This window comes from Ranitomeya imitator, chromosome 3, assembly GCF_032444005.1.
Source record: "Ranitomeya imitator isolate aRanImi1 chromosome 3, aRanImi1.pri, whole genome shotgun sequence".
NCBI classification, from domain to species: domain Eukaryota; kingdom Metazoa; phylum Chordata; class Amphibia; order Anura; family Dendrobatidae; genus Ranitomeya; species Ranitomeya imitator.
Window position 1 is genome coordinate 399,824,068 of NC_091284.1, and position 23,451 is coordinate 399,847,518.

The window sequence follows — 23,451 nt, forward strand, 5'->3', positions numbered from 1 at the left end:
AGTTCCATTCAAAGTTTACACCCGGCCATTGGCTGAGCTAATTAGCTGATCAGTAGGGTGCAAGACCTAAAGATAAACAATCAATATTGTATGCCAAGAGCACCCTTAAGATGCAGTGCAATATGGAATTGTCATGTACACTTTTCAAGCTTTTCCAGAAGATTTTTCACAGCTGCAAACAGGAAATTAAACATTAACCCATATGTTGATGAAACTGTAAATATTGGCATTTCCCGTATGTATTTGCATCACCAATCACACTAGTACAGATGAGAGCCAAGGATACCCAGTCAGTTTATTGGACATTACTCAGGGTTTTCAAGTACATCAGATGTAAACATCACGTCCTACAGTACAACATCTGCAACCTCAAGAATTAAATAGTGTATTAAGTAGCTTTTCTTTATGAAGGTTTTATTTTTTTATTTTAATCAACAATTCCTTACAAAGGAAACAAAAAGAAAAAATCTGATTCACCAAATCCCTTTTAACGTTCCACAGAACCAAATTAATTTTCTATACATCCAAAGTCAATAAATTAAGGAAATTTACAGGAGCGAGACACAGGCCTTTCACAGTGACAGGCAGAACAGTGGTATATAAAGTTCCAAGACAAAAAGCATTTCTGGAGTATGGCGGGGCAGTGCACCAACTGGCTCTCCAATAGCAGAATGAGAACTGCTCCTTAGGCTTCATTCCCACCTTCATCTGAATGGCTGCTGCAATTTCTTGCCACAAACAGGACTGGATCCCGTGCCCGGCTGACCAATCACAGGGAGGCATTAAGCCTTTTAAGGGAGAAATTAGAAATCTGAGGCAAGTAAAGCAGCACCTTCCTTCACACTCTCACCTCTATAAACTCCAGTTTGGAGAGGCCTTCCTCGCGTGCACACAGCCCTTCCTGCTGCGCACACATGCGAGGTGGAGGAGAGCTCTCATGACGCTGTTCAGGAGGAGATGGTGGAAGGACATGGGGAGAATCATACTCCTCCGATGCCAGGTCAGGCACATCATCGGATTGAGCATCAGAACTTTCCAGGTCACTGCGGATACTCTCAGGTTGTGCTAAAGTGATGTCCCGAGTAGTCACTTGACCCCTGCAAGCATCATCTTCTTCCCCCTCTACAAGAGGGGCACCTGCATGTAAGGATTCCTCTGTGCTGCTTTCACTCATCAGCTGGTATCGAGAAGGTTTGGCTTCTATATGAACTTGGATTTCAAGGTTATTGACTTCCCTATTAGGAAACCATAAGGAAAATTAAAACAGGATCAAGCATCCAAGACTGTTATATCTGGTACAATTTAAAAAAAAAAATAATAATAATGTAATTATTTATATAGCACCATTGATTCCATGGTGCTGCACATGAGAAGGGGTTACATACAGAGTTACAGATATCACTTACAGTAAGCAAACTAACAATGACAGACTGATACAGAGGGAAGAGGACCCCAGGATGGTGGGGAAGGAGGCAGTAGGTTGGGGGTTGCATCCAAGCATCACTAAAACATCACCTTTTACATAAATTAAAAAAGCTCCGCCACCAATGGGTGAGTGAGGACAAGAGGAAGCAAAGTTACTAGTAAAGAGCTGACATGAAATATTTTGTCTTCATGAGACCACATCAGCACTTTGGCCACTGTCTAAAAAAATGCTACGGATAGCTACTACACAAATGGAAAATTGCTAGCACTATACATGATAGAGGGGATAATACATAATTTACATATATACAAAGTATACCTTGCTTTAATAATACAGATTTATACAAAAATTTGTCAGTTTTCATAAAAACTACATAAAAGAAAATGTTAGACAAATTGACATTGGTGTACTCTGTAAATCAGTCAAAACAGCTGTACAATCCTTTATGAAGGTTTGCTTAATCTCCACCCACCTAACCCAATTAGCAGCACCTCAGTGTCCCTCCTCCTGCTGCTGCGATCTCACACTGCTTAGTACAAACTGCTGCTCGTAATCAGGCTGAGCTGAGTGTAAATGCACTTGAGATATTTTGTTCTATAACTGATCTCATAAAGTGCTAATTTTAATATCTGAACTATAACAAAACCTTTAAAGGAATAAGTAGGGTCTCAATATTATTTAGAACCAACTAAAAACATTATAGACCCCTTAAAATGAACTTTTATTGATGTACTAAATGTCCACTTTATACTTAAAAATGGTGCTATGCACAAATATGGGCCAACAGGGATAAAGGTTGTACTAATGGCTGATAAGTACCACGGTTTTGTGGGATTAGTTTACATGGCTATCTGATGAATTTATACCGGTCATTATACCACTGTCTCACACGTCTGGACCCCCGAGAGAGTCATAGGCTATGTTGTGAGGTGAAATTTTAACCCCGCGCTTTCCAATTCACCAAACAATTTTGCCCCTATCTACATAATGGGAAAAAATGAAAGGAAAAGTGTAGGAGGCAAATTGACAGCTGCCAGATGTGAACAAGGGGGACTTAAAGAATGAGAGCGATGGCGTCAAAGAGTATATACCGTACAGTTGCTAAGGTGGGGCCCCGACATGGGATACCCACCACACACCGGGATATGAACACACACAAAATGCGCCACACACTACCACGTGCTTGAACACATATTACCCTCAGCACACATTTCACCACAAATACACCAACCTCGCCACATAAAAGTCGAAACACAAAAGTCGCCGCTCAAAACTCGCCACGCGCAGAACTCGCCACATGCAAAAACTAGGCTCTTGCAAAACTCGCCACAAGTGCAAAACTCACCTCATGGAAAACTCGCCACACGCAAAACTTGCACACGCGGAAAAATTGCCACATGCACAAAAGTTGCAATACACATAGAAAAGATGCCTCACACAAAACTTGCACATACTCAAAAGGCACCACAGACAAAACTCGCCACGCGCAAAACTTGCTGCACACAACTTGCTACACTAACCTGTCACATGCAAGTCGACACAAAAAGTTGCTACACACATGTTGCCACACAAAACTCAACACACACAACTTGACAAACGAAACTCGCCCTAAAACACACACAAGTCTGGTATTATCCTTCAAAAATAAAAATCTGATTAATAAGCAGACAAACTACAACAAATGTACCATATAGGAAATACGGCAGCTGTCAGTCACATGACCTGTCTATTATGTGTATGTGTGAGCTAATATATACTGCCAGGGGGAGGGCTTCCTGTTGGCTGGGGATTTATCAGGCTGCCAATTTAGCTTACAAATACTGAGGTAAAAATACTGAGCAAATAACGTGTGAACAAGGTCTAATACAGGAGGAGATGACACACAGGTATATACTATATACAGGGGAGATGACACACAGGTATATACTATATACAGGGGAGATGACACACAGGTATATACTATATAGAGGAGGAGATGACATGCAGGTATATACTATATACAGGAGGAGATGACATACAGGTATATACTATACTAGCTGAAGAGCCCGGCGTTGCCTGGGCATAGTAAATATCTGTGGTTAGTTATAGCACGTCACTTCTCTTATTTTCCCATCACGCCTCTCATTTTCCCAATCACATCTTTAATTTTCCCCCTCACATCTCTCATTTTCTCCCTCACATTTCTCATTTTCTGCCTCACTCCTCTCATTCCCGCCTAACACTTGTCATTTCGACCTCACATCTGTCATTTTCCGATCACTACACTATTTTCCCTCACTCCTCTCATGTTGCACTCTCACCTTTTCATTTTCACCTCACATCTCTCATTTTCACCTCAGTATACACATGTTTGTCATCTCCCTTATATATAGTATACACCTGTATGTCATCTCCTGTATATAGTATATACCTGTATGTCATCTCCCCTGTATATAGTATATACCTGCTGTGTGTCATCTCCCCTGTATATAATCTCCTATATATAGTATATACCTGTATGTCATCTCCTCCTATATATAGTATATACCTGTATGTCATCTCCCCTGTATATAGTATATATCTGTGTGTCATCTCCTCCTGTATATAGTATATACCTGCATGTCATCTTCTATATATACCATATACCTGTATGTCATCTCCTCCTGTATATAGTATATACCTGTAGGTAATCTGCTCCTGTATATAGTATATACAGTGGGGCAAAAAAGTATTTAGTCAGTCAGCAATAGTGCAAGTTCCACCACTTAAAAAGATGAGAGGCGTCTGTAATTTACATCATAGGTAGACCTCAACTATGGGAGACAAACTGAGAAAAAAAAAATCCAGAAAATCACATTGTCTGTTTTTTTAACAATTTATTTGCATATTATGGTGGAAAATAAGTTTGCATATTATGGTGGAAAATAAGTATTTGGTCAGAAACAAACAATCAAGATTTCTGGCTCTCACAGACCTGTAACTTCTTCTTTAAGAGTCTCCTCTTTCCTCCACTCATTACCTGTAGTAATGGCACCTGTTTAAACTTGTTATCAGTATAAAAAGACACCTGTGCATACCCTCAAACAGTCTGACTCCAAACTCCACTATGGTGAAGACCAAAGAGCTGTCAAAGGACACCAGAAACAAAATTGTAGCCCTGCACCAGGCTGGGAAGACTGAATCTGCAATAGCCAACGAGCTTGGAGTGAAGAAATCAACAGTTGGAGCAATAATTAGAAAATGGAAGACATACAAGACCACTGATAATCTCCCTCGATCTGGGGCTCCACGCAAAATCCCACCCGTGGGGTCAGAATGATCACAAGAACGGTGAGCAAAAATCCCAGAACCACGCGGGGGGACCTAGTGAATGAACTGCAGAGAGCTGGGACCAATGTAACAAGGCCTACCATAAGTAACACACTACGCCACCATGGACTCAGATCCTGCAGTGCCAGACATGTCCCACTGCTTAAGCCAGTACATGTCCGGGCCCGTCTGAAGTTTGCTAGAGAGCATTTGGATGATCCAGAGGAGTTTTGGGAGAATGTCCTATGGTCTGATGAAACCAAACTGGAACTCTTTGGTAGAAACACAACTTGTCGTGTTTGGAGGAAAAAGAATACTGAGTTGCATCCATCAAACACCATACCTACTGTAAAGCATGGTGGTGGAAACATCATGCTTTGGGGCTGTTTCTCTGCAAAGGGGCCAGGACGACTGGTCCGGGTACATGAAAGAATGAATGGGGCCATGTATCGTGAGATTTTGAGTGCAAACCTCCTTCCATCAGCAAGGGCATTGAAAATGAAACGTGGCTGGGTCTTTCAACATGACAATGATCCAAAGCACACCGCCAGGGCAACGAAGGAGTGGCTTCGTAAGAAGCATGTCAAGGTCCTGGAGTGGCCTAGCCAGTCTCCAGATCTCAACCCTATAGAAAACCTTTGGAGGGAGTTGAAAGTCCGTGTTGCCAAGCGAAAAGCCAAAAACATCACTGCTCTAGAGGAGATCTGCATGGAGGAATGGTCCAACATACCAACAACTGTGTGGCAACCTTGTGAAGACTTACAGAAAACGTTTGACCTCTGTCATTGCCAACAAAGGATATATTACAAAGTATTGAGATGAAATTTTGTTTCTGTCCAAATACTTATTTTCCACCATAATATGCAAATAAAATGTTAAAAAAAACAGACACTGATTTTCTGGATTTTGTTTTCTCAGTTTGTCTCCCATAGTTGAGGGCTACCTATGATGTAAATTACAGACGCCTCTCATCTTTTTAAGTGGTGGAACTTGCACTATTGCTGACTGACTAAATACTTTTTTGCCCCACTGTACCTGTGTGTCATCTCCTCCTGTATATAGTATATACCTGTATGTCATCTCCTCCTGTATATAGTATGTACCTGTATGTCATCTCCTCCTCTATATAGTATATACCTGTGTGTCATCTCTCCTGTATATAGTATATATCTGTGTGTCATCTCCCCTCTATATAGTATATACCTGTGATCTCCTGTATTAGACCTCGTTAACACGTTATTTGCTCAGTATTTTTACCTCAGTATTTGTAAGATAAATTGGCAGCCTGATCCCCAGCCAACAGGAAGCCCTCCCCCCTGGCAGTACATATTAGCTCACACATACACATAATAGACAGGTCATGTGACTGACAGCTAATAATATAATAATAATAATAATCTTTATTTTTATATAGCGCTAACATATTCCGCAGCGCTTTACAGTTTTTGCACACATTATCATCACTGTCCCCGATTGGGCTCACAATCTAGAATTCCTATCAGTATGTCTTTGGAATGTGGGAGGAAACCGGAGTGCCCGGAGGAAACCCACGCAAACACGGAGAGAACATACAAACTCTTTGCAGATGTTGTCCTGGGTGGGATTAGAACCCAGGACCCCAGCGCTGCAAGGCTGTAGTGCTAACCACTGCGCCACCGTGCTGCCGTATTTCCTATATGGTACATTTGTTGCTCTTGTAGTTTGTCTGCTTATTAATCAGATTTTTATTTTTGAAGGCTAATACCAGACTTGTGTGTGTTTTAGGGCGAGTTTCGTTTGTCAAGTTGTGTGTTGAGTTTTGTGTGGCAACATGCGTGTAGCAACTTTTTGTGTGTCGAGTTGCATGTGACAGGTTAGTGTAGCAAGTTGTGTGCAGCAAGTTTTGCGCATGGCGAGTTTTGCGCGTGGTGAGTTTTATGTCTGGTGCCTTTTGAGTATGTGCAAGTTTTGTGTGAGGCAACTTTTGCATGTGTTGCAAATTTTGTGCATGTGGCAATTTTTCCGCGTGTGCAAGTTTTGCGTGTGGCGAGTTTTCCATGAGGTGAGTTTTGCACTTGTGGCGAGTTTTGCGTGAGCCTAGTTTTTGCATGTGGCGAGTTTTCCATGAGGTGAGTTTTGCACTTGTGGCGAGTTTTGCGTGAGCCTAGTTTTTGCATGTGGCGAGTTTTGCGCGTGGTGAGTTTTGAGCGGCGACTTTTGTGTTTCGACTTTTATGTGGCGAGGTTGGTGTATGTGTGGTGAAATGTGTGCTGAGGGTGGTATATGTGTTCAAGCACGTGGTAGTGTGTGGCGCATTTTGTGTGTGTGTGTTCACATCCCCGTGTGTGGTGAGTATCTCATGTCGGGGCCCCACCTTAGCAACTGTACGGTATACACTCTTTGACGCCATCGCTCTCATTCTTTAAGTCCCCCTTGTTCACATCTGGCAGCTGTCAATTTGCCTCCTACACTTTTCCTTTCACTTTTCCCCCATTATGTAGATAGGGGCAAAATTGTTTGGTGAATTGGAAAGCGCGGGGTTAAAATTTCACCTCACAACGTAGCCTATGACGCTCTCAGGGTCCAGACGTGTGACTGTGCAAAATTTTGTTGCTGTAGCTGCGACGCTTCCAACACTTTTCCTTTCACTTTTTTCCCCATTATGTAGATCGGGGCAAAATTGTTTGGTGAATTGGAACGCACGGGGTTAAAATTTTGCCTCACAACATAGCCTATGACGCTCTCGGGGTCCAGACGTGTGACTGTGCAAAATTTTGTGGCTGTAGCTGCGACGGTGCAGATGCCAACCCCGGACATACACACACACACATACACACACACACACATACAGCTTTATATAGTAGATATAGAAGATGACATTCAGGTATATACTATATATAGGGGAGATGACACAGCAGGTATATACTATATACAGGGGAGATGACATACAGATGTAGACTATATATAAGGGAGATGACAAACATGTATATACTGAGGTGATGAGGTGAAAATGAGGTGTGAGGTGAAAATGAGAGGTGTGAGGTGAAAATGAAAAGGTGTGAGTGCAAAATGAGAGGAGTGAGGAAAAATAGTGGAGTGATCAGAAAATGACAGATGTGAGGTTGAAATGACAAGTGTTAGGGGGGAATGAGAGGAGTGAGGGAGAAAATGAGAGATGTGAGGGGGAAAATGAAAGATGTGATTGGGAAAATGAGAGGCGTGATGGGAAAATAAGAGAAGTGAGGTGCTATAACTAACAACAGATATTTACTATGCCCAGGCAACGCCGGGCTCCTCAGCTAGTTACTATATGTATCTATTTATATCTGCCAGTACACCTGTGCTATTCTCTTCCCTAGTCTATCTAGCTAAACGCTTATTTGAACTTCTGGGAAGAGGGGTCTAATTTTTCAGATAAGTGGGATTTTTTTTTTTTTTTTTTAAATATAACCTACCTAGGTTATTTAACCATTTATTACATTTGTCCAAGTCTGTTTTTTTAGTCACTACTGAGGACAAAAGCCAATATTTTGATATTTATGCTACTGTGCATGTTGGCTGTATCCCATTTAGGTGACATATAGCATTATAGGACTGAGATTTTTACGACTATATAATCACTTATCCATGAGACTACTCTGTCTCCCCACTAGGGGTAAATTTGATGGACTTTGTATGTATGCAGGTGTGTTTTTTTGTTTAGTATGTAAAGGGTGCATTAGGGCCGTCAGGGCCAACGACGTTGAGCAGGGACACCATCACGTCTACAACCAGGGTGCCAATCTCCGCTGACAGGTAGGGTTACTTATTGGAAAATGACGCAATTTTTATTTATTTTTTTTTTTTTAAACAAAACTTTGGATTTTTTTTTTCACCACTTAAGAAAAACTTACACCTGTTTGGTGTCTATGAACTCGTAATGACCCGGAGAATCATAATGGCAGGTCAGTTTTAGCATTTAGTGAACATGGTAAAAAAAAATAAAAAAAAAAAACAGTTGTGGAATTGCACTTTTTCTTTGCAATTTCACTGCATTTAGAATTTTTAAAACCAATGGTGTTGTTCAAAAGTTCAACTCGTCTCACAAAAAACAAATAGTCACATGGCCGTATCGACAGAAAAATAAAAGATATGGCCTTGGGAAGAAGGGGAGCGAAAAACAAAAGCAAAAAAGAAAAAGGGCTCCGTCATTAAGGGGTTAAGTATAACGTGGACTTTGAGTATATCAATAAAAGTTCATTTATAGGGGTCTATAATGCTTTTTGTTGGTTCTAAATAATAGCTGCAGTATACAGCAATTCTGCCACGGATTTTCAAAGCAAGGCCATGAGATCTACGTAATGTATGAGGTCTGTATAACGAAATCTGGAGACCGATACACTTTGAAAGTAGCTTTGGCATTTTAAGTAGCTATAGACTGCTACACTTTATTAACGGAGGCAAGCACGATCAATCTAGAGTGGAGGGCTAGGAGACGGATTTATGCAGCTGCTATGGTTACGGATTGCTTGAACAGATACAGTGTTACAAACTAACAGTGTGAAAATAGCATCAGGTCAGGAAACGCTTTCAGCTTCAATGCAATATTGCAGTTTCATTTTTCCAATATTCCATATGTACATAATGTAGTGATTTTCTATGGCAGTAAAGCAGTCCCAATTTTCTAAGTTTATCATTCTTAGCAATTCAGGGTGCAACTTAATCTTTTCTTATAATTATATTTTTATATAAAAATGCATTAGAACCCAGGTGTATTATAACGTCATAATCTTATAAATCACTGGGAAACTTTGTAACCTGCTAACTGGGAGGCTCAGGGGAATTAGAAAGCCCTGCTGCTGTGTGCCATTATAACATTGCCGACTGTAAAGGGAACGATTCGGAGAATAACAATTGCCTAATAAATCTTTATTAACAGCTCCAATACACCTCGGCTTACATTAGGTTTGCATAGATTGCCGTCCCTAGATAGAAACCTTCCCAGTATTAGCGAACCATGTACTGGGAACAATGTTTTTTTATAATAAATCCTTGCTATATTCTTATCATAGTTACATAATATACATAATATACATATAGTGACACCTGATGTTTTTCCACAAAAAAATAAAAAAGTAACGGTCAGCAGCTCAAAAGTGACCAGCTTTTGTTCCTATTTTATTGCTGCTGCTCCCCTGATTATTCCATTACAAATTTTGAATCTATTATATAAACAAACTTTTTAAATTTGATATATGGTTCCAGAGACACGGGTCTTTTCATTAACCAAGGATGTTTCGCTCAATGAGCAACAATGCTGAACAGCCTTAGGCTGTGTGCCCACGATGCAGATTTGGTGCAGAAAAATCTGCTGCAGTTCTGCACTAAATCTGCATCTCCTGGCAGAATCTGCAGGTGTGTTTTTGATGCGTTTTTTGAGCACAAAAAAACGCATAAAAAACGCACCTGCAGATTTCTATTATGGAGGGGTGCAGAAACGCTGCAGAACTGCGTTTCTGCGCAGATTTTTCTGCACCATGTGCACAGATTTTTTTTTTTCACATTGATTTACATTGTACTGTGATCACAGTGTAGTTCTGCAGAAAAATCTGCTGCAGTTCTGCACTAAATCTGCATCGTGTGCACATACCCTAAGGGCTCATTCACATGTCCATGTTTTTCACGGATAGCATTCGTTCCTGTGATAGTATCTTGGGCAATTCAAATATCAATTTTCAGGGACCGAGAGAAATCTGCAGAAAATCGTGGAGACATGACCAATTTTGGGTCTGTAAGAGGGGAGGGGGGGGGGGGGGGGAGAGAGAGACTACACTCTTGACATCAGAGCGCAGTCCGATTTTTAAGGTATTTTTTGTTTTTTTTGCTCCAACTCTTCCCAGACCCATAACATTTTTAATTTTTCGGTCAATATGGTCAAGTTAGGGCTGGAAGATGGTAAAAAATTCCAAATGCGGTGAAATTGCAAAAAAAAAAAAAAAAAAAATTCCACAACTGTTTTTTTCTTGGCTCTTTTACTATGTTCACTAAATGCTCAAACGGACCTTCGATTATGATTCTCCAGGTCATTACGAGTTCATAGACATCAAACATGTCTAGGTTCTTTTTTATCTAAATGATGAAAAAAAATTCCAAACTTTGAAGAAAAAAAAAATAAATAAATTGTGCCATTTTCCAATACCCATAGTCGTCTCCATTTTTCTTGATCTGTTTGGGTGAGGGCTTTTTGGCCGCTGAGCTGAGGTTTTTGAAGATACCATTTTGGTGCAGATACAATCTTTTGATCATCCGTTATTGAATTTTAGTGAAATGTATTTTGAAAACTTTTTTTTTTTTACTTTTGGCATGCTTCAATAGTCTTCATGGGAGACTAGAAGCTGCCATAACCTGATCGCCTCTGCTACATTTAAGGCATTGATCAGATGGCCTGTATGTAGCATTGAATTGCTCACTTGCTATGAGCGCTGACCCCCGGGCGGCGCACATAGCCATCCGGTAGTGACAACCATAGACGTCTGCTGTAGACCTCAAGTTGTCGTGCTGACCCACGGTCATGTGACACGGGCGCTGATGGGTGGGAGTTCCGGCGCGCTTGCCAGAAGCGCGTGTTAAATGCCGCTGTCAGAGTTTGACAGCAGCATTTAACGGGTTAACAGCCCCTGATGGATCACGATTCAACCCAAGGCTGTTAGAGGCACATGTCAGCTGCTCAAAACAGCTGACTTGTGCCTGAAAAGATGTGGGCTCAGCGCCGGAGCCCACATCAAAGGGAGGGTGTCCAACATCGGTGTACTATTACGCCCGATGTCGGAAAGGGGTTATAATAGACTGTCAGAAGAGAAAAGATGGAGAAACATTTTTATTTCTCCATATACAAGAAACAGATGACACTCAGACCACACTAAGCAAAGTCTGATCAAAATAATGGATTTTTCTCGTACGTGGAAAAATAGTACATGTGAATGGGCCTAAAAACACACAGTCCCAGATAATCCTTTGAGCCATGGTAAAAAAACAAACAAACAGAATAATCAAGGTAGCAGCAAGAATAAAATAGGAACTAAAACAGGACACATTTTCACCATGTCCTCGTTAAGCAGGTCAGAGATTTTCAATAGCTTTCACCCCTTCCATCCTGTCAGTCAGCATGGTGGCAACTGAATGAGTTTGGCAATCATGTCCTTGCTCAGCCAGAGGGGGAGAGAGTCAGTGCATAGAATGGGTCACATCCGTGTACATTACACCACCAGTCTATCAAATTCCATAGAGTATGTGTAATGGTTTATTTACCCTGCAGAAAAACCAGCACTTATTCCCAAGTAGAGTGGCAGCCATGTCTCCTACATCCGCTTCTCATTGGGAATTGTAACATATTGTGAATTGTGAGAACACTGTATTAAACTGGGAAAAACGGAGCCATCCATCACATGAATGCAATTAGCCTAGCTTTTAGGGCCAACCTGTGAACAGGGAAACCGGTGCTTAGGGGTCCATCTAATGTATTGTTCAAGTAACAGTGTAAGCATTATTAGCAACATGAACTGAAATAAGTCACCTCTCAAAATTAACTCCTAATATCTCTTAATAACCAATGCAATGTGTGTCAGCGTAATAAAATACTAAGGCTATGTGCACACGTTGCGGATTTGCCTCTGGAATTTTTTGTGCGGATTCTGCATCTCTTGGCAGAAAACGCAGGTGCGCATTTTGTGCGGATTTCATGCATTTTCACCCCCCCTGCGGATTTCTATAATGGAATGGGTACAAAAACGCTGCAGACCCGCACAAATAAATGACATGCTCCTTTTGATCCGCAGCGTTTTCCGTGCGGAATTTTCCGCACTATTAGCACAGCAATTTTTTTCCATTGATTTACATTGTACTGTAAATCAGGGGTGTCAAACTGCATTCCTCGAGGGCTGCAAACCATGCGTGTTTTCAAGATTTCCTTAGCATTGCACAAGGTGCTGCAATCATTATGTGAGTTGGTGATTAAATTATCACCTGTGCAGTACAAGGAAATCCTGAAAACATGACCTGGTTGCAGCCCTCGAGGAATGCAGTTTGACACCCCTGCTGTAAATCACTTGCGGATCTGCAGCACTTCTGCACAGAAAAAACGCTGCGGATCCGCAGTAAATCCGCAACGTGTGCACATAGCCTTACAGAGCATCATCTTTTGTTTCCATTGCTGCTCCGGTCCCATGTCATCGCTCTCTGAAGCTCATATAGTATGGTGCCGATTTCCAATTTAAAGGGATTCTGTCAGCAGGTTTTTTGTACCTCATCTGAGAGCAGCGTATTGTAGGCAAAGAGAAGCTGAATCTAACAATGTATCACCTTACATGACTGGGTGCAGCAGTTCTGATACAATCAGAACTTTTAGATTTAGAATGAAGCAGAGCTGATAAAGCTAAGCCCGCCCACACCAGGCTCTCTATGTACAAAGTCCATAAACAATGAGGTGCTTAGCTTATGGACTAGCAATACTAATCTCTTTGTGATAAATCTTTCAGTCTGTAAACAGTACACGCTTTGACAAGTGACACATCCCTGAATTCTGTGTTTCAGCCTCTATCTCCTGCGGTCTTCAGATTACATAGCAAAAACCTGCTCACAGATTCCATTTAAGTCTAGGAGACTTAGAGTGAGGCTTCATAGACTTGCAGTGAGAAAAACATCCAGCCCATACATAAATCTCTGTGTGAGCCAGTTAACCCGGTTTCAGGTCACGAGGGCCAGAAGAGGATCGGAGCACCACTGGAAACTGGGGAAGACAATGATAGGTAAGGATTTTAATACACACACACCATTATATAAATTAATTAGGTAAAATTGTTGAATAAAATAAACTCGATTAGACTACTTCTTTAAGTCTCCGTGCCAGGTTCTTATGACAACATTATGGTGGCCCACCAACCTTTCCATACATTGAGTACATGGCCAGTCCCATGAAAGGAACAAGCTATTTTTTCTACACAAGTGAATCTAAATATCGTATATACTCGAGTATAAGCCGAGATTTTCAGCCCAAATTTTTGGTCTGAAAGTGCCCCTCTCGGCTTATACTCGAGTCACGGTCTGTGGCAAGGTCGGCGGGTGAGGGGGAGAGAGGATTGTCGCATACTCACCTAGTCCCAGCGCTACTGACGCTCCCCCTGCCTGTCCTATGGTCTCTGGGTGCCGCAGCTCTTCCCCTGTACAGCGGTCACGTGGGAGCGCTCATTAAACTTATGAATATGGACTCCACTCCCATAGGGGTGGAGCCGCATATTCATTCCTCTAATGAGCGGTGCCAGTGACCGCTGACAGAGGAAGAGCTGCGGCACCCCAAGACAGTGTGACAGGCAAGGGGAGCGTCAGGAGCGCCGGGACTAGGTGAGTATTTTATATTCACCTGTCCACGTTCCACCCGCCGGGCGCCGCTCAGTCTTCCCGTCCACTTGCACTGACTGTTAAGGTCAGAGGGCGCGATGACTTACTAGTGTGCGTGGCGCCCTCTGCCTGAACAGTCAGTGCGGAGAGACGCCGAGACGGGACCCTGAGGAGCTGCAAGCAAGAGAGGCGAGTATGTTTTTTTTCTTTTATTGCAGCAGCAGCAGCGTTATATATGGCACAGATTTATGTGGAGCATCTATGGGGCAATAATGAACGGTGCAGAGCATATATGGCACAGCTTTATAAGGAGCATCTATGGGGCCATAATGAACGGTGCAGAGCATTATATATGGGGCACAGCTTTCTATGGGGCCATAATGAACGGTGCAGAGCATTCTATATGGCACAGCTATATATGGATCATCTATGGGGCAATAATCAATGGTATGGAGCATTATATATGGCACAGCTTTATATGGAACCTCCTTTGGGGCAATAATGAACGGTATGGAGCATCTATTTTTATTTTTGAAATTCACAGGTAGCTGCTGCTTTTTCCACCCTAGGCTTATACTCGAGTCAATAAGTTTTCCCAGTTTGTGGCAAAATTAGGGGGGGGGTCGGCTTATACTCTAGTATATACAGTAAGTGGAATTATAAATAGCACAAGGAAAGAAGCAAACGTTTTCTGAACAACAAAGACTTACCTTTCCTGTGGGTTGTATGAGCTTATGATTGAGCCAGCCATTGCCCTAGTGCTGGCACTATCACTTGCGGCTCCAAGGCTGACAGAATCTTTTTGGCAAGTATCTTTCTGCACATCTGCCTGAACTTCTAGCCTGTAGCAACAGTAATAGTAATTAAAAGATTAATTAAAAGGGAGCAAAAACAAACCGGTTATGGTTACACTTAAGGTGGACAAATTAAAAGTGTAGGCAAACCAAATCTGGAGTGTTCCTTTAACTCCTTTTATACAAATATTAGTAGCTGTATGGACTGGCTGGGGTGGCGCAAGTGTCTCCACACACAAGTCAGATACCAGCTACAGTTATCTGTTTCTAACAGCTGCGGACGAAGCAGAGTTCTGGCTGCAGCTGTGACATAACTTAAGGATATTGACAGCGGCATCTACCGTATATACTCGAGTATAAGCTGAGATTTTCAGCCCAAATTTTTGGGCTGAAAGTGCCCCTCTCGTCTTATACTCGAGTCACGGTAGCGGTGGGGTCGGCGGGTGAGGGGGAGAGGTCGCTGAGGTATACTTACCTAGTCCCAGCGATCCTCGCGCTGTCCCTGCCGTCCCACGGGCTTCTGTGCTGCAGCTTTTCCCCTCTTCAGCGGTCACGTGGGACCGCTCATTACAGAAATGAATAGGCGGCTCCACCTCCCATAGGGGCGGAGCCGCCTATTCATTTCTCTAATCAGCGGTGCCAATGGCCGCTGACAGGAAGAGGCTGCAGCACAGAAGACGGGGAGGAAGGCGGGGAGCGTCAGGATCGCTGGCACTAGGTAAGTATATCATACTTACCTGTCCCTGTTCCAGCCGCCGGGCGCCGCTCCATCTCCCCGGCGCCTCCGCTCTGACTGTTCAGGCAGAGGGCGCGATGAAGCGTATAGTGTGCGCGGCGCCCTCTGCCTGATCAGTCAGAGCAGAGACGCCGGTAAGATGGAGGCGCCGGGACCGGACGCTGGGAGCTGCAATCAAGAGAGGTGAGTATGTGTTTTTTTTTTGTTTTTTTTTATTGCAGCAGCAGCAGCAGCGGCCATGGCACAGATTTATGTGCAGCATCTATGGGGCAGTATGAACGGCACACAGCACTATATGGGGCATCTGTGCAGCATCTATGGGGCAGTATGAACAGCACACAGCACTATATGGGGCATCTGTGCAGCATCTATGGGGCAATATGAACGGCACACAGCACTATATGGGGCATCTGTGCAGCATCTATGGGGCAATATGAACGGCACACAGCACTATATGGGGCATCTGTGCAGCATCTATGGGGCAGTATGAACGGCACACAGCACTATATGGGGCATCTGTGCAGCATCTATGGGGCAGTATGAACGGCACACAGCACTATATGGGGCATCTGTGCAGCATCTATGGGGCAATATGAACGGCACACAGCACTATATGGGGCATCTGTGCAGCATCTATGGGGCAATATGAACGGCACACAGCACTATATGGGGCATCTGTGCAGCATCTATGGGGCAGTATGAACAGCACACAGCACTATATGGGGCATCTGTGCAGCATCTATGGGGCAATATGAACGGTGCAGAGCACTATATGGGGCATCTGTGCAGCATCTATGGGGCAATATGAACGGTGCAGAGCACTATATGGGGCATCTGTGCAGCATCTATGGGGCAGTATGAACGGCACACAGCACTATATGGGGCATCTGTGCAGCATCTATGGGGCAATATGAACGGCACACAGCACTATATGGGGCATCTGTGCAGCATCTATGGGGCAGTATGAACGGCACACAGCACTATATGGGGCATCTGTGCAGCATCTATGGGGCAGTATGAACGGCACACAGCACTATATGGGGCATCTGTGCAGCATCTATGGGGCAATATGAACGGTGCAGAGCACTATATGGGGCATCTGTGCAGCATCTATGGGGCAATATGAACGGTGCAGAGCACTGTATGGGGCATCTGTGCAGCATCTATGGGGCAATATGAAGGGTGCAGAGCACTGTGGGGCATCTGTGCAGCATCTATGGGGCAATATGAACGGTGCAGAGCACTGTATGGGGCATCTGTGCAGCATCTATGGGGCAATATGAACTGTGCAGAGCACTATATGGCACAGCTATGGGGAAATAATGATCTATTTTTATTTTTGAAATTCACCGGTAAATGCTGCATTTCCACCCTAGGCTTATACTCGAGTCAATAAGTTTTCCCAGTTTTTTGTGGCAAAATTAGGGGGGTCGGCTTATACTCTGGTCGGCTTATACTCGAGTATATACGGTAATTGACTAAAAAAAATTAATGAATGACAGCTGGGGGCCTACTGAAGGCCCCGTTGCTGCCACCTTGGTACTCATTTGAACTTTAAAGGAGAACAAGATTTTCACTATATACTGCACTACGTAGAAGTAAACACTTTAGAAGTCCCAGAAAATGTTGGCAACCGTCCCCCCACAACCCCCTCCCCCCCCCCCACATGTAGTTAAATTGTAAAAAAACAAAACAAAAAAAAAAAACCATGCAGGTTCGTCATCCCCGTAATCGTACTGACCTGTAGAATAATACAATTAGGTAAATTTTATCATAGAAAAAAAGTTGTAAAAACTAAATGCTAAAGTCTACGGAGGGATTGCCCCAAGTTCACCTCACTTTGCATCTTTTTAACCGCAATTAAGTACATTGTGTGGTGAAAAAAAAATATTAGGTATGTGTCCTGGAAAAAGTGGAGCGAAGAAAAAAGTTACTAAGTCCTGGAAGTGTTGCCAGGTCCTGAAGGGGTTAAGGACACGGGTGTAATTTAACAAGAATACATCAGGAAAAACCCTCCTTGCTCATCTCTTAACTGTTCTGGGAAAAAAGATGCAATGTTATTGGTTGATAACTGCAAAAAGTTTCCTTGTTCCAGTTTGTGAAATGCTTGATGCCTCATTTATCCAAAGTGCTTTCCTAAAATATACATTAACAAGTACCTGCAGTACTTGGCTCTTCCTCCACTGAGCATGCCACCAGTTAATGTCCCACCAGTTAAAGTACCCCCAGAGAGAGCTGCGAAGCTAGCAGTTTCACTGTAGTTTCCTTGCAGAACACTAAGGCCGTCTGTTGGGCTTCCACTAGTGCTCAGGACGCTAGTAAGGCCCTCCATACTGCTTTCCCCAATACTTGGGTTTTTCAGTGCCCGCCAAGCATCTGCCACTAAAAACAGAAAATAAGCATCAGCACATATATAACATGCCCAACAAATCCGTTTACACGCCATAAACAGTCACCTAAAGACGTCCGATTTAAAGTACACATCTCACAAGTACAATGCCAAATTACCTGTAATTGGTCCATCTTCTTCAAAGTCAATTTTGACCCCTTTGCCATTAGCGGTGCTAACGCCACATCCTCCACCGCGGCATAATGAAACTGGCACTACTCCATACACATACGCTAGCATGATGGGAACACCAATCCCTAAAGACATACAGAACAGGGACACAAGTCAGAACCATAATAATACATGGCTGAAATTACTTTTCCTGGTCACTTATACTTACCAACACTGACTGCTGCCACCACTGGAGATGCAATTACAGATAAGATAACTCCTCCAGTCACAGCCAAATTTTTCTTGTGTTTAGAGGTTTTTTTGTTCTCAAAGCGGCCATGAATCTGTAGAGAAGTCACAGGTAAAAAGGTGAGATACGCAAGTCTCCTTCTGTGAATGTTGTTACTACTACTACGAATTACCATAAATAGAAAGAAAAAAAAAGAGAAAAAAAGAAATGCGATTGTGGCAAAGACCTATTTATTTCAGACATTCATTAAAAGGGTTATTCCTATAAGCGAGTTTTCTTCATCCATACAATAGTGGAGAAGTCCCTCAGTGATCTTGAGAAGGAGTAGTCTCTGCCGAACTCCCATCTTGACTTGAATGTGGCCAAGGTGCACATGCCCAGACTACGGTATTACTGGAGAAAGCAGAGTAAAGTGTGCAGCCATATCTGCGAGTCCTATAGACAATGAAAGGAACGAAGATGGAACATGAGCACCTCTGCCCATTCATGACAGGGGTCTGCAGAGCACGAGTTTCATTATCCAAAGTCTCATTCTCAAAATTGGAGATGCTCACAGCAGTGGATCTCACTGATCATGAACATGGATTACTGTCAGTTGGGGATTTTTAGCATCCTGAAAAGCGAATGCATATCCTAGCAATAGCTATTAAACAGGAATCGGAATCATTTTAAACAGGAGAAAGCAATGTATTTAGCATATAGCTCTCATCCAGATAAGTGCACCTGCTGATAGAAACCGTAATAAAGTACAGGCAGCAAGTGATTAAGCCAATAGCAGAAATTAGTGCGCATTCAGATCTACATGGCTTTAAAGGCCCCTTTTCACTAAACAATTATCGTGAATGAGCTTACCTATGAGTGCATGTTACCTGATTAACATGCTCACAGAAACATTAAAAAAAAGCTTGTTGGTTGGGTGAAATAACCTTTTGTGTTTCACAAAATAGTGTTCGGCAGTGCATTATGTTGTAAAAACAGGATCGGCACTGCTGAAGTCCATGGCAGCCTTTTACATTTTATGCAGCATAAACGGACCTGCGGTGTGTTTTAAATCCATAACATGTTATTTTCCTTTTGCGAAGATGCTGAGATTTGTTGCAGATTTACCCACAGAATTGTACATACAGTACAGTAGATACAGTAAATCCGTGGGTAAAAACCACATATAATCTGCACATGACCATCAATAAAGTCTTAATGTTATACCAGGAGGTATTAAAATCCAAGCAGCTATATTTAATGTGTGACTAAAAAGACAAAAACCACTGCATCAAAAGCACAATAAAAAAATACATTAAAAGATGCACTAAAAATGCAATGAAAAATGATGCAAGTAACCCAATTTACATAATTGATGCATTTTTGCGGTCGCAGATTTTCTGCATCAAAAAGCTCATACTTATCTGCATATAAAATCAGACGAGTACAGCATTCGACTAGTGTTATTCACTGATTTAGTGCTTATCTGCTATTTTTTTTCTAAGCTGAGAAAAAAAGAAATATCCCAATATGCTGCCAGTAGCTGCGAATATCGAACGAGACTCCCCAATGCAACTCAAAGGAAGAAAAAAAAAAAAAAAATGATGGCACACCGACCATTCATATGGCATTCGATTTTTACAGATATGTTACCATTCTGTAGCATAAAACACTGCATATGCTTCTAATAAAAGGATTGTAGCATAATAGTTGCAGAGAAAAAAAATGCATGTCATGTGAGAAAAATCGCATGGCACTCGTCCTGCTTTTCTGGATCGACATCGGAGCGATGCTTTAAACACAGATGACTGCGAGCCCTATTGCTCATTGTGGGAATGCAACAAAAAGAGAAAACTACTATAATATGGAGGATATGTTCTTAAGGGACTCTACCGCCTCACTTGAGCCTGCTATTGCTGTTGGGACAAGTCTGTAATGAAGCCTGGACATAAAACCGAACTTGGTCACTAGCAACAGGAGCAGAACTTACATAGGAATGGTCACCAGGTCAAAAAGGGACCAGTTTTCACGCTTATTTTATCCTTGCTGCTCCCTTGAGTATTCCATTGCTTTTATTTTTTTATTTTATTAAATCCACCATATACGGTAGTTCCAGAAATATCAGCCTTTTTATTTGCTGCTAATTTTTAAGATCTTTACAAGGGGACATTACCCATAGGACTCTTTGTTGTAGATATAGCCTGTAGTTATGAAAGTGTGAAAAACTAGTAGTAGCCAGAAAACAGGAGGTGCCATACACCCTTGATGAAAAACCTATATATAGAAAACACATGGGCAAGAATAAATTGGCTAATCACTCAGGCAAAGGGTATAGGTCTCAAAAGATACATTAACCCCATTCATAACTTTTGACATATCCATATGTCATGGTCGGGTAGGGGTTCCAGACCTTTGCTGTACAGCTGCATCACGTCAATCATGCGTGGCACAGGAGCTGTGCCCACACTGCTCAGAGCTGTTTAATCCCCTAAATGTCATGACCATTATCCATCGCAGCATTTGGGATGCTAGGAGAGACCTCCTAGTCTGTCAGCGACGGTGGCCTGCTTACACAGGAGCATAGCCTAAGAGGCTTTTGTCAGTGTAATACTGACAGGTATAATGCACTGCAGTGCTGGTACATGGCCATGCATTATACCAGTGATCAAAGTAATGAAAATTAAAGTCCCATAGAGGGGGTACATTAACCCTTCAAAGACCAGAGGTATTTTTGGTTTTGCATTTTAATTTTTTGCTCCCCTACTTCGAAGAGTCATAACTTTTTTATTTTTACATCAATATGGCCATGTCAGGGCTTGTTTTTTGCATGACGAGTTGTAATTTTGAATGACACCATTGGTTTTACCATGTCTTGTACTCAAAAACAGGAAAAAAAATTCAAAGTGCAGTGAAATTGCAAAAGTGCAATACCACAGTTGTTTATTGTTTGGCTTTTTTTACTAGGTTCACTAAATGAAACAACTGACCTACCATTATGATTCTCCAGGTCATTACGAGTTCATAGACACCAAACATGTATAATAAAAAAAAAATTAAAAAATTTAAAAAAATAGCGCCATTTTCCGACACCTGTAGCATCTCCATTTTTCGTGATTTTGAGTTGGTTGAGGGCTCATTTTTAACGTTGTTAACCCCTTCATGACCCAGCCTATTTTGACCTTAAAGACCTTGCCGTTTTTTGCAATTCTGACCAGTGTCCCTTTATGAGGTAATAACTCAGGAACGCTTCAACGGATCCTAGCGGTTCTGAGATTGTTTTTTCGTGACATATTGGGCTTCATGTTAGTGACATATTGGGCTTCATGTTAGTGGTAAATTTAGGTCAATAAATTCTGCGTTTATTTGTGATAAAAACGGAAATTTGGCGAAAATTTTGAAAATTTCGCAATTTTCACATTTTGAATTTTTATTCTGTTAAACCAGAGAGGTATGTGACACAAAATAGTTAATAAATAACATTTCCCACATGTATACTTTACATCAGCACAATTTTGGAAACAAAATTTTTTGCTAGGAAGTTATAAGGGTTAAAATTTGACCAGCGATTTCTTATTTTTACAACGAAATTTACAAAACCATTTTTTTTAGGGACCACCTCACATTTGAAGTCAGTTTACGGGGTCTATATGGCTGAAAATACCCAAAAGTGACACCATTCTAAAAACTGCACCCCTCAAGGTACTCAAAACCACATTCAAGAAGTTTATTAACCCTTCAGGTGCTTCACAGCAGCAGAAGCAACATGGAAGGAAAAAATGAACATTTAACTTTTTAGTCACAAAAATTATATTTTAGCAACATTTTTTTTGATTTCACAATGGTAAAAGGAGAAACTGAACCACGAAAGTTGTTGTCCAATTTGTCCTGAGTACGCTGATACCTCATATGTGGGGGTAAACCACTGTTTGGGCGCACGGCAGGGCTTGGAAGGGAAGGAGCGCCATTTGACTTTTTGAAGGAAAAATTGGCTCCACTCTTTAGCGGACACCATGCCACGTTTGGAGAGCCCCCGTGTGCCTAAAAATTGGAGCTCCCCCACAAGTGACCCCATTTTGGAAACTAGACCCCCCAAGGAACTTATCTAGATGCATAGTGAGCACTTTGAACCCCCAGGTGCTTCACAAATTGATCCGTAAAAATGAAAAAGTACTTTTTTTCACACAAAAATTCTTTTAGCCTCATTTTTTTCATTTTCACATGGGCAACAGGATAAAATGGATCCTAACATTTGTTGGGCAATTTCTCCTGAGTACACCGATACCTCACATGTGGGGGTAAACCACTGTTTGGGCACACGGCAGGGCTCAGAAGGGAAGGCGCGCCATTTGACTTTTTGAATGGAAAATTAGCTCCAATTGTTAGCGGACACCATGTTGCGTTTGGAGAGCCCCTGTGTGCCTAAACATTGGAGCTCCCCCACAAGTGACCCCATTTTGGAAACTAGACCCCCCAAGGAACTTATCTAGATGCATATTGAGCACTTTAAACCCCCAGCTGCTTCACAGAAGTTTATAACGCAGAGCCATGAAAATAAAAAATAATTTTTCTTTTTTCAAAAATGATTTTTTAGCCTGGAATTTCCTATTTTGCCAAGGGTATTAGGAAAAATTGGACCCCAAATGTTGTTGTCCAGTTTGTCCTGAGTACGCTGATACCCCATATGTGGGGGGTAAACTACTGTTTGGGCACACGTCGGGGCTCAGAAGTGAAGTAGTGACTTTTGAAATGCAGACTTTGATGGAATGGTCTGCGGGTGTCACGTTGCATTTGCAGAGCCCCTGGTGTGCCTAAACAGTAGAAACCCCCCACAAGTGACCCCATTTTAGAAACTAGACCCCCCAAGGAACTTATCTAGATATGTGGTGAGCACTTTGAACCCCCAAATGCTTCACAGACGTTTACAACGCAGAGCCGTGAAAATAAAAAATCATTTTTCTTTCCTCAAAAATGATGTTTTAGCAAGCATTTTTTTATTTTCACAAGGGTAACAGGAGAAATTGGACCCCAGTAATTGTTGCGCAGTTTGTCCTGAGTATGCTGGTACCCCATATGTGGGGGTAAACCACTGTTTGGGCACACGTCGGGGCTCGGAAGTGAGGGAGCACC

At 42.2% G+C, this 23,451-nt stretch overlaps 1 protein-coding gene across 1 annotated transcript in view; it reads right to left on the reverse strand.

Annotated features, from left to right (window-relative positions):
• Nucleotides 1-277: 277 nt before the first annotated feature.
• RNF19B (ring finger protein 19B) overlaps nt 278-23,451 on the reverse strand; it is a 54,396-nt gene continuing 31,222 nt past the window's right edge. Inside the window, exons 5-9 of the mRNA XM_069757072.1 lie at nt 18,325-18,439; nt 18,104-18,241; nt 17,755-17,977; nt 14,776-14,907; nt 278-1,235 (exon numbers count right to left, since the gene is read on the reverse strand). Coding sequence (XP_069613173.1) covers nt 839-1,235; nt 14,776-14,907; nt 17,755-17,977; nt 18,104-18,241; nt 18,325-18,439 — 1,005 coding nt within the window. The 3' untranslated portion in view covers nt 278-838. The remainder of the gene's footprint in view (nt 1,236-14,775; nt 14,908-17,754; nt 17,978-18,103; nt 18,242-18,324; nt 18,440-23,451) is intronic.